We start from the raw sequence: 20341 nt of genomic DNA, 5'->3' as shown, positions 1-20341 counted from the left end.
CACGTGACTAACTACTACGACGCGCATTGGTAAAAAATGTCACGTGACCTATGGCTTAACGTAAGAACTATAAATACACTCGATCTACGTATCGGTCTAATTGCAGGCGCTGGCAAAACTCCAGCACACTACATTACTTAAACTCTTACATTAATTGGACCAGTTCCAAAACTTGTCTCGACGGTTACATTTGATTTTGTCCGGTTCGGTTAATTTTGTCGAGTTTGATATAAGCCATGTATTATAGTCGTCTACTTTGATGAACTTCATGACACGATATCATTATTAGCTTTTATCGCTTGCCAGGCTTAACTCGACGCCCCTTATCGATATTCATATTCATTCAACGTGTTTAGATATAACGCCAATTTCAAAAGTCATAGTACCTTAGTTGTATTTATTTGGAAGTCCCCAATTCCATTTCATATTTTCCATAATGATCTCATATAGCTAGAATTAAGAGTAAAATGTCAAATTTGTTGGTCCTAGCACTTACCCGGAGGGGTTTATAACACATAACACCGGCACGCTTAAGTTATATTAAAATAACCCCTCGTGCTAAAGCACGTCGGGGTTATTTTCATAATAATCCCTCGTGCTTCGCACTCGAAATTATTATAAATTTTTCCCGCGCGTCGCGGGAAAAATTGAAATATAATCCCTGCGCATGCCGGGGTTATGTGTGTTATAAATACTGATTCTAATTTATATTAGAGATCCTTTTTGGTGGAGAGCATGCACACGTCATGTCGTCATGAAACTTGTTTAGTCATATGAAAATATGCCAGTTCAGTGACACCACGATGACTCGCCAGTAACAATCTGGTGGCCCTTTGACTAGAACTACATAGTATTGTTATGAGGTTGAGAAATAGCAACCACGTGACCTAAATGTCACGTGATTACAGTTTATGTAAACTCGTGTGAGAACATTCTTCCCAGGAGACGGATGTCTGTTGCGGCCATCGATAAATGTTACCAAATATAAGTTGTTAACCTCGTGTGGGAAATGTGATGGAAGGGAGAATATGTAAAATGTTTATATTTTTCTAATGTTTTAAGTTTAACATAGGTATGGCAGTGATTTGTAACCTTAAAGTTCTTGGATTAGACTATGTTTAATAACCATCTTATCACCCACACGATTGATTAAATAATTGTTAATAGAATGTGGTTTTAACAGAATTTTGGAACTGTGCGGAAAACAGATTTAGAAAGATGAATTTGATTTTCGTGTTTGATTTGGTATTAAAATCTAATTGACAATTAATGGCAACTTAAATTTACAAAAAGGGCAGTAATTCGTTCAAATAAATTTCGAATTATTACACTTCACATAAGTTCAAATCAAAATAAATTACAAAAAAATTGGAGTAGCAAAACCTATAATATATATATATATATACACCGAAGTATAATATATCAAAAAGTAGAAAGCAAAGGTAGTTGCAAAATAGATTAAATTGCATATAGATCCAGAGCGTATTGCTCTTATCTGAAAATAATTTATAAACAACAATTTAAAAAACGAGAAAAATTCCAACCCTCACTAAATTACCCCTGCATTAGTTTAGTTAGTCGGTTAATAGTATCTTGAGTATTCTTTAAAAGTTCCTCATCACCCATGTCACCCTCCTTGAACTCTTGCTGATCTCCTTGGTATACAGGCGTACGTTCACTCGCAACGTAGATCTTCAAATCTGCCGGCAGATTATCCTGAAATATGGTGGTTTACTGGGTTAGATAAAAATAGAAGGGTTCCCTAATTGATTTTCGGTCTGTTGCTAAGGTTACCTTAGGATTAAATGGTTCTTTCATGTGACCAACGAAGAAGTTCTTAGGAGGGCTGGCATCAAGTCTGTTAAGACTTTCATCAGTGCTGCCAGGCTACGTTGGTATGGACATGTAGTTAGACTCTAGACTACCGAGGTTTCTGTTGAACTGGAAGCCAAATTATGGAAAGAGGTCAAGGGGCAGACCCCGTAAGAACTGGAAATTCTGCGTACTCGAAGATGCTGCTAAGTTTAGAGGTGTTGAAAACATCGACAACAACACAACAGAAGCTTTGGCTACCAACCGAGTACAGTGGAGACATATGTTACGCCGCCAACGCGATGTGTGTGATGCAGGCCACTCCAACGACTAGGAGGAGACCTTACCATGTAACATGTAATGTATGCTAAGGTTACCAACAAGGATGCAGAACCTCAAATGCTTTCCGAAAGAAACGTAGTCCAATTGCATCATCTAGACAGTAGCCACAAAATAAAAGGCAGTAATTTATTTTCTTGCATCTTCAGGATTTTCAAGTATCCTCTCACTGTCGTCTTAACTAATTAAGAAGTAAAAACCAAGTTAGGAACACCAAGACATCAAGGCACGTCTTGCAATGTCAGTGTAACTTACCCTATTCCAATTTTTATAATATCATATATCGAAGGTCATATTAATCACAAATCTTGAATAAGGTCAATAAAAAAGTAGGATCGGGTAACCAATATCAGGTAACCGATATAATAGCCAATATAATAGCCCAAGAAGCACAAAGACGAAACTTTGAAAGAAACGTGATTAAATTGCAATGGACCTCAACACGACTCTCAACTAGTTAAATTTTCTACTCAAAATCAGATTCGCGCAAGCAAATTAACGTGCATAAACAAATCTAGGGTGTTACTTAAAAGAAATTAACCGCATTAACAACGCCATCATTTTCATAATCATTAAACACTGCAACTGGAAACTACGACGATGTGCATGTTAAGTGTTGATGGTGTATACCTGCTGACTTCTGACTGCTGAGGATCATAACGAGCACACAAATACTTTGCCTCCTCTGTGGTGATTTAATTTTACGACAATTTTGATTTTGTTTCGCTGCCAAATTGCAGATTTTGTCCAATTTTATCTGTTCTAGCACCGTTAATCGTGGTTTTATCGGTGTCTACAACAACTGATCTTTATTTGAATTAATTATATATTGTTTTAAGATAATATTAAAGTCACTATTGTGACGGTACATTAGAACTAGACAGAAACAAAGTGTGAAGGGACTCAAGGGCCTGAACGAATATGCAATTCGGTCGGGTTGCGGTTGAAAGCTCCATAAATAGCTTAGATGCTGCTGGCTTTAGCCATGACTCAATTTTATCAGCATTTTAATCAATTGATTCAAAATCTATATCGTAAGAAATAACAAAATGAAATGTGTACTTTGTGCATTACATTTGTTTACACTTAACACTAACATTAACTCAGTTGTTGTTTCCGAAGCGATGAGAAAGTTGGTAAGATTGAGTCTAGTATTAATGTTCTGAATGGCACTAGAACTTAGTTTATCCTGAGCTGTAGTTGTATGCAGACAGACAAGAATGACGAATACTCGGATATACCAGTCGTGGCTATAAAGATGCTGAGGTGGATTGGAAAGGGCAGACGTAACAAAAAGAGACATGACCTTACCATTCTGGCGAAAGTGGTCAAAATATATAGACAGGGTACAAAAGTGGAGGCCCAAATAGGTCAAGAAATCCGCCTTAAAACCCTCAAGGATTCATCGGCTTGTGGACGAGCTCACGATTTCGAGAAACGCAAAGAAACACCCTGCTACTAGAGTAAGAGTACATCATGAAATTTCCTCGTGAATACGTGATGTCCAAAAAAGGTAAACCTAAGATAAATGTACATTCCTGCCAGTTCTTTGTTGAAAGGGATGATGACGCGGACAAATACTTTGAAGAATTGAACTGCAGACAGGAGAAGAAAGGAAGGGGTTGAAAGGAAAGAAGAAGAAAGGAGGCCGGAGCGAGGGGGTTGGATATAATCGATTTTCATGCAAATCATACGTTTTCGACTTACAAATTATAATGAATGATCATAAACAACTATTGAAAAAAATTGGAGTACAACTTTTCATTGTAAATATAATATATTAACTATCATTAAAATAACTATATATTATTAACTATAATTAATCATAGTCAATTGTTTTTCGTGACTCTGGAAAGATTGTTCAAAATGGAACTCAATCAATTTTAAATCTAAAAAAGCATGTTCGATAAGTAATCAAGTACGTGATAGGTATGTTACAGATGATTGTGATTTGCGACTTCTTGATTCACAATCTGTGACGTGCACTTACAAATACATAAGGGGTTTCAGAAGAGGGGTTTCAGAAGAGGGGTTTCAGAAGAGGGGTTTCAGAAGCTTTCAAATAACTCGTCTTCGACTAACGGCTCATATTTTTTCGAGCTTATTCCTCAGCTTGGTACCATCAATTATTTTGTGAGTAAACAAGTACAACAATATTAGAGACGGTGATTTAGGTTACCTAATACCGTCTGTAAATCTGAAAAGTATAAGAACTCACAAAGATATTCTGGTCTGCTCGATTAGCCAACTCGTACGTGATGTCCAGCTTCTGCTCCCACATGGACCAGTAATCTGGGAACTTGACCAGGATGTCCTTCAAACGCTGATAAAGAACCGGTTAACTGGGTCTCAGTGCTACACTGTGATCGTAGCGCGTAGGTAGTTTGCAATTCATTAATTAATTACAATTCATACATGTGTCAGCTAAATTTGGTGAATTTTGGTAAATTTAAATTATAAATCCGTAGAAACAATAAATGTTTACCTCGTGGGTCAACACCTCGATTTCGGCGTATGTCATTGCTTGTATGTCTGCGTTTGCTTTGCCTGACGCGGCTGTCGGCCACCATTTCTCTCCGAATGTGTCTCCCATTGCTAAACAAGAAACATGATAAACGTATCGAACGCTCAAAGGTAAAAATAAAAATGCTTTACAATTACACGAAATATAAGATACGATTTAAAAATTCTCCAATAAATTACAGACTTACTTAGAATTCCAATGACGTCACCGTCCTTCAGAATCTTCACGTGACCACGAACCAGAAAGTACACTGCATCAACACAGTCTTCTTCGTGGACTATGTAATCTCCAGGAGTGAAACCTACATTGAAACTTACAGTAAAACTACAGTAAAACTACAGTAAAACTACAGTAAAACTACAGTAAAACTACAGTAAAACTACAGTAAAACTACAGTAAAACTACAGTAAAACTACAGTAAAACTACAGTAAAACTACAGTAAAACTACAGTAAAACTACAGTAAAATTACAGTAAAACTACAGTAAAACTACAGTAAAACTACAGTAAAACTACAGTAAACATTCAAGTTGTCAATACTCTAATTTTATTCATCAATAATTCGACTGATATTGTATGGTTATTTAATCATATCATTCCGTCGTTACGTACTAGAAGCGTTGATAATATGATCCAGTGTGACCTACCATGCCTCTCAACAAGTGAGCTCAGAGACCGTCTACAGCCTGTACCTACCATGCCTCTCAACAAGTGAGCTCAGAGACCGTCTACAGCCAGTACCTACCATGCCTCTCAACAAGTGAGCTCAGAGACCGTCTACAGCCAGTACCTACCATGCCTCTCAACAAGTGAGCTCAGAGACCGTCTACAGCCTGTACCTACCATGCCTCTCAACAAGTGAGCTCAGAGACCGTCTACAGCCAGTACCTATCATGCCTCTCAACAAGTGAGCTCAGAGACCGTCTACAGCCAGTACCTACCATGCCTCTCAACAAGTGAGCTCAGAGACCGTATACAGCCAGTACCTACCATGCCTCTCAACAAGTGAGCTCAGAGACCGTATACAGCCAGTACCTACCATGCCTCTCAACAAGTGAGCTCAGAGACCGTCTACAGCCAGTACCTACCATGCCTCTCAACAAGTGAGCTCAGAGACCGTCTACAGCCAGTACCTACCATGCCTCTCAACAAGTGAGCTCAGAGACCGTGTACAGCCAGTACCTACCATGCCTCTCAACAAGTGAGCTCAGAGACCGTATACAGCCAGTACCTACCATGCCTCTCAACAAGTGAGCTCAGAGACCGTATACAGCCAGTACCTACCATGCCTCTCAACAAGTGAGCTCAGAGACCGTCTACAGCCTGTACTAGCCTCGTTAAACACAGGCCACTCCGCAAACAGAATCCTGTGAAGGAAGAGAGAAGTGTCTTCCTTGAGGGTCCTGGGCCAATCCTGCATCATCTGGGAGTGCTCAATACCTTTACTGTTGAACCAGTGGTAGTAGAAATAGTCCTCCATTCGGTTCTGAGAAAGTGAAATATCAGTGATAACAACAGACTGATGAGGGCCAGGTTGTAATATCAGTGATAACAACAGACTGATGAGGGTTTACTTGAAATATCAGTGATAACAACAGACTGATGAGGGTTTACTTGAAATATCAGTGATAACAACAGACTGATGAGGGCCAGGTTGTAATATCAGTGATAACAACAGACTGATGAGGGTTTACTTGAAATATCAGTGATAACAACAGACTGATGAGGGTTTACTTAAAATATAAGTCATAACAACAGAGTGATGAGGGTTTACTTGTATACAATATCAGTGATAACAACAGACTGATGAGGGTTTACTTGTAATATCAGTCATAACAACAGACTGATGAGGGTTTAATTGAAATATCAGTGATAACAGCTGACTGATGAGGGTTTACTTGTAATATCAGTGATAACAACAGACTGATGAGGGTTTACTTGAAATATCAGTGATAACAACAGACTGATGAGGGTTTACTTGTATACAATATCAGTGATAACAACAGACTGATGAGGGTTTACTTGTAATATCAGTCATAACAACAGACTGATGAGGGTTTAATTGAAATATCAGTGATAACAGCTGACTGATGAGGGTTTACTTGTAATATCAGTGATAACAACAGACTGATGAGGGTTTACTTGAAATATCAGTGATAACAACAGACTGATGAGGGTTTAATTGAAATATCAGTGATAACAGCTGACTGATGAGGGCCAGGGTTTACTTGTAATATCAGTGATAACAACAGACTGATGAGGGTTTACTTGAAATATCAGTGATAACAACAGACTGATGAGGGTTTACTTGAAATATCAGTGATAACAACAGACTGATGAGGGTTTACTTGTATACAATATCAGTGATAACAACAGACTGATGAGGGTTTACTTGTAATATCAGTCATAACAACAGACTGATGAGGGTTTAATTGAAATATCAGTGATAACAGCTGACTGATGAGGGTTTACTTGTAATATCAGTGATAACAACAGACTGATGAGGGTTTACTTGAAATATCAGTGATAACAACAGACTGATGAGGGTTTACTTGAAATATCAGTGATAACAACAGACTGATGAGGGTTTACTTGTAATATCAGTGATAACAACAGACTGATGAGGGTTTACTTGAAATATCAGTGATAACAACAGACTGATGAGGGTTTACTTGAAATATAAGTCATAACAACAGACTGATGAGGGTTTACTTGAAATATCAGTGATAACAACAGACTGATGAGGGTTTACTTGAAATATCAGTGATAACAACAGACTGATGAGGGTTTACTTGAAATATCAGTGATAACAACAGACTGATGAGGGTTTACTTGAAATATAAGTCATAACAACAGACTGATGAGGGTTTACTTGTAATATCAGTGATAACAACAGACTGATGAGGGTTTACTTGAAATATCAGTGATAACAACAGACTGATGAGGGTTTACTTGTATACAATATCAGTGATAACAACAGACTGATGAGGGTTTACTTGTAATATCAGTGATAACAGCTGACTGATGAGGGTTTACTTGTAATATCAGTGATAACAACAGACTGATGAGGGTTTACTTGAAATATCAGTGATAACAACAGACTGATGAGGGTTTACTTGTAATATCAGTCATAACAACAGACTGATGAGGGTTTACTTGAAATATCAGTGATAACAACAGACTGATGAGGGTTTACTTGTAATATCAGTGATAACAACAGACTGATGAGGGTTTACTTGAAATATCAGTGATAACAGCTGACTGATGAGGGTTTACTTGTAATATCAGTGATAACAACAGACTGATGAGGGTTTACTTGAAATATCAGTCATAACAACAGACTGATGAGGGTTTACTTGTATACAATATCAGTGATAACAACAGACTGATGAGGGTTTACTTGAAATATCAGTGATAACAACAGACTGATGAGGGTTTACTTGAAATATCAGTGATAACAACAGACTGATGAGGGTTTACTTGTAATATCAGTCATAACAACAGACTGATGAGGGTTTACTTGAAATATCAGTGATAACAACAGACTGATGAGGGTTTACTTGAAATATCAGTGATAACAACAGACTGATGAGGGTTTACTTGTAATATCAGTCATAACAACAGACTGATGAGGGTTTACTTGAAATATCAGTGATAACAACAGACTGATGAGGGTTTACTTGAAATATCAGTGATAACAACAGACTGATGAGGGTTTACTTGTAATATCAGTCATAACAACAGACTGATGAGGGTTTACTTGAAATATCAGTGATAACAACAGACTGATGAGGGTTTACTTGAAATATCAGTGATAACAACAGACTGATGAGGGTTTACTTGTAATATCAGTGATAACAACAGACTGATGAGGGTTTACTTGAAATATCAGTGATAACAACAGACTGATGAGGGTTTACTTGAAATATCAGTGATAACAACAGACTGATGAGGGTTTACTTGAAATATAAGTCATAACAACAGACTGATGAGGGTTTACTTGAAATATCAGTGATAACAACAGACTGATGAGGGTTTACTTGTAATATCAGTCATAACAACAGACTGATGAGGGTTTACTTGAAATATCAGTGATAACAACAGACTGATGAGGGTTTACTTGAAATATCAGTGATAACAACAGACTGATGAGGGTTTACTTGAAATATCAGTGATAACAACAGACTGATGAGGGTTTACTTGTAATATCAGTGATAACAACAGACTGATGAGGGTTTACTTGAAATATCAGTGATAACAACAGACTGATGAGGGTTTACTTGAAATATCAGTGATAACAACAGACTGATGAGGGTTTACTTGAAATATAAGTCATAACAACAGACTGATGAGGGTTTACTTGAAATATCAGTGATAACAACAGACTGATGAGGGTTTACTTGAAATATCAGTGATAACAACAGACTGATGAGGGTTTACTTGAAATATCAGTGATAACAACAGACTGATGAGGGTTTACTTGAAATATCAGTGATAACAACAGACTGATGAGGGTTTACTTGAAATATCAGTGATAACAACAGACTGATGAGGGTTTACTTGTATACAATATCAGTGATAACAACAGACTGATGAGGGTTTACTTGAAATATAAGTCATAACAACAGACTGATGAGGGTTTACTTGAAATATCAGTGATAACAACAGACTGATGAGGGTTTACTTGTATACAATATCAGTGATAACAACAGAGTGATGAGGGTTTACTTGAAATATAAGTCATAACAACAGACTGATGAGGGTTTACTTGAAATATCAGTGATAACAACAGACTGATGAGGGTTTACTTGAAATATCAGTGATAACAACAGACCTATGAGGGTTTACTTGTAATATCAGTGATAACAGCTGACTGATGAGGGTTTACTTGTAATATCAGTGATAACAACAGACTGATGAGGGTTTACTTGAAATATCAGTGATAACAACAGACTGATGAGGGTTTACTTGTAATATCAGTCATAACAACAGACTGATGAGGGTTTACTTGAAATATCAGTGATAACAGCTGACTGATGAGGGTTTACTTGTAATATCAGTGATAACAACAGACTGATGAGGGTTTACTTGAAATATCAGTGATAACAACAGACTGATGAGGGTTTACTTGAAATATCAGTGATAACAACAGACTGATGAGGGCCAGGTTGTAATATCAGTGATAACAGCTGACTGATGAGGGTTTACTTGTAATATCAGTGATAACAACAGACTGATGAGGGTTTACTTGAAATATCAGTGATAACAGCTGACTGATGAGGGTTTACTTGAAATATCAGTGATAACAACAGACTGATGAGGGTTTACTTGAAATATCAGTGATAACAACAGACTGATGAGGGTTTACTTGTATACAATATCAGTGATAACAACAGACTGATGAGGGTTTAATTGAAATATCAGTGATAACAACAGACTGATGAGGGTTTACTTGAAATATCAGTGATAACAACAGACTGATGAGGGTTTACTTGTATACAATTTGTATACATTTCTGTGTGGAACAGGGACAGAACCGACAAAAAATTTATAATAATGAATCACAGCAAGATTGGTAACCTTGAGATCAAGAGGAAACTTGTTGACGGAGGTGTATAGATCCAGATCTTTCTGTTGGTCCAGGAACCGAGACTGCTGGGCTCCCATTCTCATAATGATATTCGTAGCGGACCCGAAGATTATAGCGTAGAAGAACGCTGCAAAGTAGAAATTTTAACATTATATCAGTAATTTTCTAAAGATTATTTTTAACAGCAAATTAAGTAGGAAGAGAAAATGACGGGATGAGAAAATGACGGGATGAGAAAATGACGGAAGATATCTATTATATATATTACAGAAAATCAGCATTAAAAATAATGCTCCCACCTCCGATCAACATGACTATGACACAGAAAATCTGTTCCGAAACGTTCCAGGGTGCAATGTTTCCGAATCCAACGGTACAGAAAATAGTCATGACGAAATAAAGGGAGGCTGAGTAGAAATCCTCTTGTAAGTCTGTGGGTAGCATTTTGATATATATGAAAATTGAGGCTTTTCTTATCAGGATAAAATTAAAGCCAATTCAATGAGAAAAATTTGATGTGAACATGTTCATTTTAACAAAAGAAACAATAAAGATGATAATTTGATAGTTTATGACAAGCAAGATGCATCTTAAGTTTTATAATAAAATAAACAACTATAAAATTAAAATCAAAAAGATGTGAACTAAAAACCTTGTTCGCCAACAATATCAGGAGTAAGAACGAAATGGTTATTCTGAAGGTGATAAGTTACCCAGCCAGCAATATTACTCTCATAGTCACTCCGCCCCAACCAAAACCAGCCGCACGCGATCAAGTGACCCAACATAATGAAATACATGATGATGAGGATCAGGGAAATGGGACCGTTTTTAGTGTACTCGTCTAAGTGAAAGGCCACTTTAGCCATACGCAACACCCTTGTGAGCTTGAGGTACCTAAACGCCTGGAATTCGATGTTGTTTAGAAAATCTGATAAAAAATAAGAGAGCAAAAGTTAAAACAAGAAATGCAGGGAATGCAGCCGCTTTTCTTTTGTGGAAGGCTGCTCAATTTCCCGATCCGTGATGGCACATTTGTATGACGAAGCACGACGGTCGCAAGCTACCATTATATACGAAAAGAAAAACCTCGTTCGCTAACCCTTGTCCTTGGCTCTTTTGTGCCTTCAGCACAGGAGTCATGGATCGGGAAAAAATTTACTTTTAAAACTAAACATCTACGCAGGCTCATTCGGAAATTAATCCATTGTCAACTTACCTTGGCTGGCTTGATGAGCTGTAGAAACTGCCAGGGTACAGCAGTCAATAAATCAACAATAAACCACCCTTTCAAATAATGGGTCGCCATCTTTTTACTAGTCAGGATGACAAGCCCATCAGCGTTTACGAATGTAGTGCGGAAGTTCATTACCATATCAATGAGAAACAAAATATCCGTTATCAAATCAATCTGGAATAAGTTTGAACGATTAAATCGTTGTAGATTGTAGAACTTAGAAGCAATCACGAAGCCAATATAATAACAAAGGATAGAACCCAGCAAAATCATAAGCTTGAAATAGGTTTGATATGCAACTTCAATTCAATTTGATGTAAAAATAGGTAGTGAAACGACTTACATCTTTGGAGTAATAGATCTTTTCATCGAAACAGACTTGAACAGGAACTGAAAAAGTTGCCCAGATACTGGCAAGAAGTATAAACCAGTCCCATGTTTTACGAATAGTTGAGTCCGCCAGAAGGTTAACGCTCTCAAACAATTGTGTAAATCTTTGGAATATCTTCCTGAAAAATTTAAGGACTCGTTAGCCAAGGGTATCATGTAAAAATTACCGGTCCATTCGAAATGGGGCCGGGTCTGGAAATGTGGTAGAAATTAAAAGTTCGGCTTCAACCACATTTCTACAACCAATTCTAATGGGACCGCGACCGGTAGCAAACCTGATAGAAAATGACCCGGACCCAACAATATAAATAGAGTCGAATAATCTTTTTGGACACACACCTTTTGAATGATTTATGTTTCGTATACAATACTTTATCCTTGTTCTTCAATATCGGTGCAACAAGAGACTTTTCTCCCAACCAAACATTCAACTCTTTCTCCGGGTCTTTTTCTGCGGATAACGACGTTACTCACGTGTCACGAAAAAAAATCTACGAAGAGTTCATGCAAGAACATTTAAGTCTGGTTACCAGAATTCATTCCACATAATCTACTGCAAGAGTAATAAACTTTATACCTCCTTCGACAGGTCCATCTTTACTCTTGAACGGATCAAACGTCATGGCAAAGTACGAGTCGTTGTTGTGATGATCCGGTTTTTTGACTCGCAAGAGACCAATAGTGGTGGGAACAGGTATACCATCCTTAGTGTAGAGCACATAATCCAGTGTATTCTCGTTTGAGGCTTCAAGAGTATGTTTTATCTCACGTAATATTCCCTTTCTGGTACAGGGTCCCATCATAAACGCTAGTCTAGCATCCTTCAGGTACACATCGTTACGTGAATATCGATAGAAAGTGGTGAACTCGTTACTAACAAACACCACCGGGAAACTTGGTATCGTCACGTTCACTAACATGAACATTTGACCTGACAAGTTTATAATCGTTACTTTAGAGTTCACCAACATGAACATTTGACCTGACAAGTATATAATCGTTACTTTACAGTTAACCAACATGAACATTTGACCTGACAAGTATATAATCGTTACTTTAGAGTTCACCATCATGAACATTTGACCTGACAAGTATATAATCGTTACTTTAGAGTTCACCAACATGAACATTTGACCTGACAAGTATATAATCGTTACTTTAGAGTTCACCAACATGAACATTTGACCTGACAAGTATATAATCGTTACTTTAGAGTTCACCAACATGAACATTTGACCTGACAAGTATATAATCGTTACTTTAGAGTTCACCAACATGAACATTTGACCTGACAAGTATATAATCGTTACTTTACAGTTCACCAACATGAACATTTGACCTGACAAGTATATAATCGTTACTTTAGAGTTCACCAACATGAACATTCCACCTGACAAGTATATAATCGTTACTTTAGAGTTCACCAACATGAACATTCCACCTGACAAGTATATAATCGTTACTTTAGAGTTCAGTTTCACCAACATGAACATTTGACCTGACAAGTATATAATCGTTACTTTAGAGTTCACCAACATGAACATTTGAACTGACAAGTATATAATCGTTACTTTAGAGTTCACCAACATGAACATTTGACCTGACAAGTATATAATCGTTACTTTAGAGTTCACCAACATGAACATTTGACCTGACAAGTATATAATCGTTACTTTACAGTTCACCAACATGAACATTTGACCTGACAAGTATATAATCGTTACTTTAGAGTTCACCAACATGAACATTCCACCTGACAAGTATATAATCGTTACTTTAGAGTTCACCAACATGAACATTCCACCTGACAAGTATATAATCGTTACTTTAGAGTTCAGTTTCACCAACATGAACATTTGACCTGACAAGTATATAATCGTTACTTTAGAGTTCACCAACATGAACATTTGACCTGACAAGTATATAATCGTTACTTTAGAGTTCACCAACATGAACATTTGACCTGACAAGTATATAATCGTTACTTTACAGTTCACCAACATGAACATTTGACCTGACAAGTATATAATCGTTACTTTACAGTTCACCAACATGAACATTTGACCTGACAAGTATATAATCGTTACTTTACAGTTCACCAACATGAACATTTGACCTGACAAGTATATAATCGTTACTTTAGAGTTCACCAACATGAACATTTGACCTGACAAGTATATAATCGTTACTTTAGAGTTCACCAACATGAACATTCCACCTGACAAGTATATAATCGTTACTTTACAGTTCGCCAACATGAACATTTGACCTGACAAGTATATAATCGTTACTTTAGAGTTCACCAACATGAACATTTGACCTGACAAATATATAATCGTTATTTTAGAGTTCACCAACATGAACATTTGACCTGACAAGTATATAATCGTTACTTTACAGTTCACCAACATAAACATTTGACCTGACAAGTATATAATCGTTACTTTACAGTTCACCAACATGAACATTTGACCTGACAAGTATATAATCGTTACTTTACAGTTCACCAACATGAACATTTGACCTGACAAGTATATAATCGTTACTTTAGAGTTCACCAACATGAACATTTGACCTGACAAGTATATAATAGTTACTTTAGAGTTCACCAACATGAACATTTGACCTGACAAGTATATAATCGTTACTTTAGAGTTCACCAACATGAACATTTGACCTGACAAGTATATAATCGTTACTTTAGAGTTCACCAACATGAACATTTGACCTGACAAGTATATAATCGTTACTTTAGAGTTCACCAACATGAACATTTGACCTGACAAGTATATAATCGTTACTTTAGAGTTCACCAACATGAACATGTTTGACCTGACAAGTATATAATCGTTACTTTAGAGTTCACCAACATGAACATTTGACCTGAAAAGTATATAATAATCGTTACTTTAGAGTTCACCAACATGAACATTTGACCTGACAAGTATATAATCGTTACTTTAGAGTTCACCAACATGAACATTTGACCTGACAAGTATATAATCGTTACTTTAGAGTTCACCAACATGAACATTTGACCTGACAAGTATATAATAATCGTTACTTTAGAGTTCACCAACATGAACATTTGACCTGACAAGTATATAATCGTTACTTTAGAGTTCACCAACATGAACATATGACCTGACAAGTATATAATCGTTACTTTAGAGTTCACCAACATGAACATTTGACCTGACAAGTATATAATCGTTATTTTAGAGTTCACCAACATGAACATTTGACCTGACAAGTATATAATCGTTACTTTAGAGTTCACCAACATGAACATGTTTGACCTGACAAGTATATAATCGTTACTTTAGAGTTCACCAACATGAACATTTGACCTGACAAATATATAATCGTTACTTTACAGTTCACCAACATGAACATTTGACCTGACAAGTATATAATCGTTACTTTAGAGTTCACCAACATGAACATTTGACCTGACAAGTATATAATCGTTATTTTAGAGTTCACCAACATGAACATTTGACCTGACAAGTATATAATCGTTACTTTAGAGTTCACCAACATGAACATGTTTGACCTGACAAGTATATAATCGTTACTTTAGAGTTCACCAACATGAACATTTGACCTGACAAATATATAATAATCGTTACTTTAGAGTTCACCAACATGAACATTTGACCTGACAAGTATATAATCGTTACTTTAGAGTTCACCAACATGAACATGTTTGACCTGACAAGTATATAATCGTTACTTTAGAGTTCACCAACATAAACATTTGACCTGACAAGTATATAATCGTTACTTTACAGTTCACCAACATGAACATTTGGCCTGACAAGTATATAATCGTTACTTTACAGTTCACCAACATGAACATTTGACCTGACAAGTATATAATCGTTACTTTACAGTTCACCAACATGAACATTTGACCTGACAAGTATATAATCGTTACTTTACAGTTCACCAACATGAACATTTGACCTGACAAGTATATAATCGTTACTTTAGAGTTCACCAAGATGAACATTTGACCTGACAAGTATATAATCGTTACTTTAGAGTTCACCAACATGAACATTTGACCTGACAAGTATATAATCGTTACTTTACAGTTCACCAACATGAACATTTGACCTGACAAGTATATAATCGTTACTTTAGAGTTCACCAACATGAACATGTTTGACCTGACAAGTATATAATCGTTACTTTAGAGTTCACCAACATGAACATTTGACCTGACAAGTATATAATCGTTACTTTAGAGTTCACCAACATGAACATTTGACCTGACAAGTATATAATCGTTACTTTAGAGTTCACCAACATGAACATTTGACCTGACAAGTATATAATCGTTACTTTAGAGTTCACCAACATGAACATTTGACCTGACAAGTATATAATCGTTACTTTAGAGTTCACCAACATGAACATTTGACCTGACAAGTATATAATCGTTACTTTAGAGTTCACCAACATGAACATTTGACCTGACAAGTATATAATCGTTACTTTACAGTTCACCAACATGAACATTTGACCTGACAAGTATATAATCGTTACTTTAGAGTTCACCAACATGAACATTCCACCTGACAAGTATATAATCGTTACTTTACAGTTCACCAACATGAACATTTGACCTGACAAGTATATAATCGTTACTTTAGAGTTCACCAACATGAACATTTGACCTGACAAGTATATAATCGTTACTTTACAGTTCACCAACATGAACATTTGACCTGACAAGTATATAATCGTTACTTTACAGTTCACCAACATGAACATTTGACCTGACAAGTATATATTATATAATCGTTACTTTAGAGTTCACCAACATGAACATTTGACCTGACAAGTATATAATCGTTACTTTAGAGTTCACCAACATGAACATTTGACCTGACAAGTATATAATCGTTACTTTAGAGTTCACCAACATGAACATTTGACCTGACAAGTATATAATCGTTACTTTAGAGTTCACCAACATGAACATTTGACCTGACAAGTATATATTATATAATCGTTACTTTAGAGTTCACCAACATGAACATTTGACCTGACAAGTATATAATCGTTACTTTAGAGTTCACCAACATGAACATTTGACCTGACAAGTATATAATCGTTACTTTAGAGTTCACCAACATGAACATGTTTGACCTGACAAGTATATAATCGTTACTTTAGAGTTCACCAACATGAACATTTGACCTGACAAGTATATAATCGTTACTTTAGAGTTCACCAACATGAACATTTGACCTTAAAGTATATAATCGTTACTTTAGAGTTCACCAACATGAACATTTGACCTGACAAGTATATAATCGTTACTTTAGAGTTCACCAACATGAACATTTGACCTGACAAGTATATAATCGTTACTTTAGAGTTCACCAACATGAACATTTGACCTGACAAGTATATAATCGTTACTTTACAGTTCACCAACATGAACATTTGACCTGACAAGTATATAATCGTTACTTTAGAATTCACCAACATGAACATTTGACCTGACAAGTATATAATCGTTACTTTACAGTTCACCAACATGAACATTTGACCTGACAAGTATATAATCGTTACTTTAGAGTTCACCAACATGAACATTTGACCTGACAAGTATATAATCGTTACTTTAGAGTTCACCAACATGAACATTTGACCTGACAAGTATATAATCGTTACTTTAGAGTTCACCAACATGAACATTTGACCTGACAAGTATATAATCGTTACTTTAGAGTTCACCAACATGAACATTTGACCTGACAAGTATATAATCGTTACTTTAGAGTTCACCAACATGAACATTCCACCTGACAAGTATATAATCGTTACTTTAGAGTTCACCAACATGAACATTTGACCTGACAAGTATATAATCGTTACTTTAGAGTTCACCAACATGATCATTTGACCTTAAAGTATATATTCGTTACTTTAGAGTTCACCAACATGAACATTTGACCTGACAAGTATATAATCGTTACTTTAGAGTTCACCAACATGAACATTTGACCTGACAAGTATATAATCGTTACTTTACAGTTCACCAACATGAACATTTGACCTGACAAGTATATAATCGTTACTTTAGAGTTCACCAACATGAACATTTGACCTGACAAGTATATAATCGTTACTTTAGAGTTCACCAACATGATCATTTGACCTGACAAGTATATATTCGTTACTTTAGAGTTCACCAACATGAACATTTGACCTGACAAGTATATAATCGTTACTTTACAGTTCACCAACATGAACATTTGACCTTAAAGTATAGTATATAATCGTTACTTTAGAGTTCACCAACATGAACATTTGACCTGACAAGTATATAATCGTTACTTTAGAGTTCACCAACATGATCATTTGACCTTAAAGTATATATTCGTTACTTTAGAGTTCACCAACATGAACATTTGACCTGACAAGTATATAATCGTTACTTTACAGTTCACCAACATGAACATTTGACCCTAAAGTATAGTAAATAATCGTTACTTTAGAGTTCACCAACATGAACATTTGACCTGACAAGTATATAATCGTTACTTTAGAGTTCACCAACATGAACATTTGACCTGACAAGTATATAATCGTTACTTTAGAGTTCACCAACATGAACATTTGACCTTAAAGTATAGTATATAATCGTTACTTTAGAGTTCACCAACATGAACATTTGACCTTAAAGTATAGTATATAATCGTTACTTTAGAGTTTACCAACATGAACATTTGACCTTAAAGTATATAATCGTTACTTTAGAATTAGAATTAGAATTATAATCAAATTTACACAGCAATACAATAAGAATAAAAAATAATTTAAGAAGCTTCAATCTGCTGTGCAGGACATTCAAGTCAGTCGAAAACTGTTAGCAGAACACCCTTCTAGGGACATAAGGATATAGCATGTAAATTGTAAAACATAATGAGTAATAAATTAATGAGTGATCAAATAAGATATGATTTAACAGTGAACTGTGGGCATGAAGGTAACAATTAAGATTACATAGATGCCCACATTGGGATTACGTTAGTAATGTTATTTACAGTTATATACAGAGAAGTATAGAACAATAATAGATTGGCAAGTTTAGAGTTCACCAACATGAACATTTGACCTGACAAGTATATAATCGTTACTTTAGAGTTCAAGAAAATGCTCTTAACAAATACATTTTTAAAAACCTTAATCATTTGGCTTCGTCAGAGTTTTGTCGGCGTGACTATACCAAAAAAAAACCAGTCCCATATCTCTTACCGTTTTCTCGAGTTAACCATTCGTAAATTACAGACAGACAGACAGGCACACCCACACATTTATTGGGATTATTAGTATAGATTATGATCTTGATTTCATAATAACTTTGTATTGTAATTTAAAGTAAAACTCACTAATGCCATGTATTGTAGTCAGCATCTTTTCCAAATTCTCATTGTAAGAGTGATCAACATTCTGTAGTTCTGTAGCCTTTAAACTCTTTTCGATGTCAAGATTCACCAAGTTATCTGAAATTTTTAAGTAAGTATGATAACAGTTGAATCAACTTGAAAAGATTGTGATTTCTTCTAGCTGTTTCCAGTTTGAGCCTAAGACTTTGATAGTTGAATATGCATAGAGAACAAAATACCACATCACAAATTTTTTAATTATTGGAACAGCTCAAATGCATTGGAAAACAGCAAATGAATGTCTTACTTTCATAATCGTATGAATGATGCTTTGTCACTCTTCGAGCGTATGTGTTTGTAGAAATTAAATCTGTTAGATAGGCTTCCATTGATTTTAGATAGGCTAAATAAAAATAAGTTAACTCAAATGTAAGATATTCAAAACAATGTTATCACAGTGCTGGCAAGCACGACCGTCACCCTTATACTATTATACCCCCTTTACTGTTTTTTCAGGCATGAAGACTCATCGGAAGTCATTCATCAGGTTTATTTTTAATTAACATTCTAATTCAATGTCAAAGATGACAGGAATAAGAATAAGAATTTAATAAATTTGCATAAAATATGCGCCAGCACTGTATACGAAATTCACTGTTATACGAAATTCAGCACTCTTATACACATATTCAGGTGCCTAAAAACCATGTTAAAATTAATGAACACCCGGAATCCATGAGTCTTATGAATTTTAAAGTTGCGTTTGTCAAGAAATGTCCAGCAATGGAACTTGATAGAGAAGAGCACCGTTTAATTTCTATGTTCAGAACTAATATTTTGGGGATAAATAGAATTAAAGTTATAAGATGATAAGTTTAGATATTTGTGTTGTGTAATTTATTAGCCTTTCTTTAATTTTGTCAGTATTTATGTTTTTGTTATTGATTGGTGTCCCGTTAAATTTGTTTACAATAAAATAATTTTTCCATTCATACAAAAGTTTTGGGATTCTTGTTTTTAAGACTGTTTTGTTTCATCTAA

The 20341-nt window shown here is 35.6% G+C and overlaps 1 protein-coding gene across 1 annotated transcript; it reads right to left on the bottom strand.

Annotated features, from left to right (window-relative positions):
• Positions 1 to 1301: 1301 nt before the first annotated feature.
• Positions 1302 to 19736, bottom strand: LOC134816685 (potassium voltage-gated channel protein eag-like). Its single transcript, XM_063825639.1, has 14 exons — positions 19608 to 19736; positions 19304 to 19417; positions 12469 to 12822; positions 12231 to 12342; positions 11845 to 12010; positions 11484 to 11675; positions 10917 to 11169; positions 10564 to 10695; positions 10255 to 10391; positions 5959 to 6160; positions 4863 to 4976; positions 4637 to 4746; positions 4370 to 4474; positions 1302 to 1716 (listed from the first exon to the last, which is right to left on the bottom strand). Exons 1-14 carry the CDS (start codon positions 19687 to 19689, stop codon positions 1555 to 1557), a joined length of 2235 nt encoding a protein of 744 aa, XP_063681709.1. The 5' UTR covers positions 19690 to 19736; the 3' UTR covers positions 1302 to 1554.
• Positions 19737 to 20341: the final 605 nt, after the last annotated feature.

The sequence above is a fragment of the Bolinopsis microptera genome, chromosome 6 (assembly GCF_026151205.1).
Source record: "Bolinopsis microptera isolate Bmic1 chromosome 6, MBARI_Bmic_1.0, whole genome shotgun sequence".
Classification (NCBI taxonomy): Eukaryota; Metazoa; Ctenophora; class Tentaculata; order Lobata; family Bolinopsidae; genus Bolinopsis; species Bolinopsis microptera.
This window is presented reverse-complemented; position numbering and strand designations above follow the sequence as displayed.

Bases quoted from the DNA above. Each gene is read 5' to 3' on its own strand.
- LOC134816685 (XM_063825639.1), bottom strand. From the start codon at position 19,689: ATGGAAGCCTATCTAACAGATTTAATTTCTACAAACACATACGCTCGA. The intron at 12,343-12,468 runs GTATAAAGTTTA...CGTTATCCGCAG, and splicing joins AGATGGACCTGTCGAAGGAG to AAAAAGACCCGGAGAAAGAG. The intron at 4,977-5,958 runs GTAGGTACTGGC...GTTTCAATGTAG, and splicing joins CTCACTTGTTGAGAGGCATG to GTTTCACTCCTGGAGATTAC.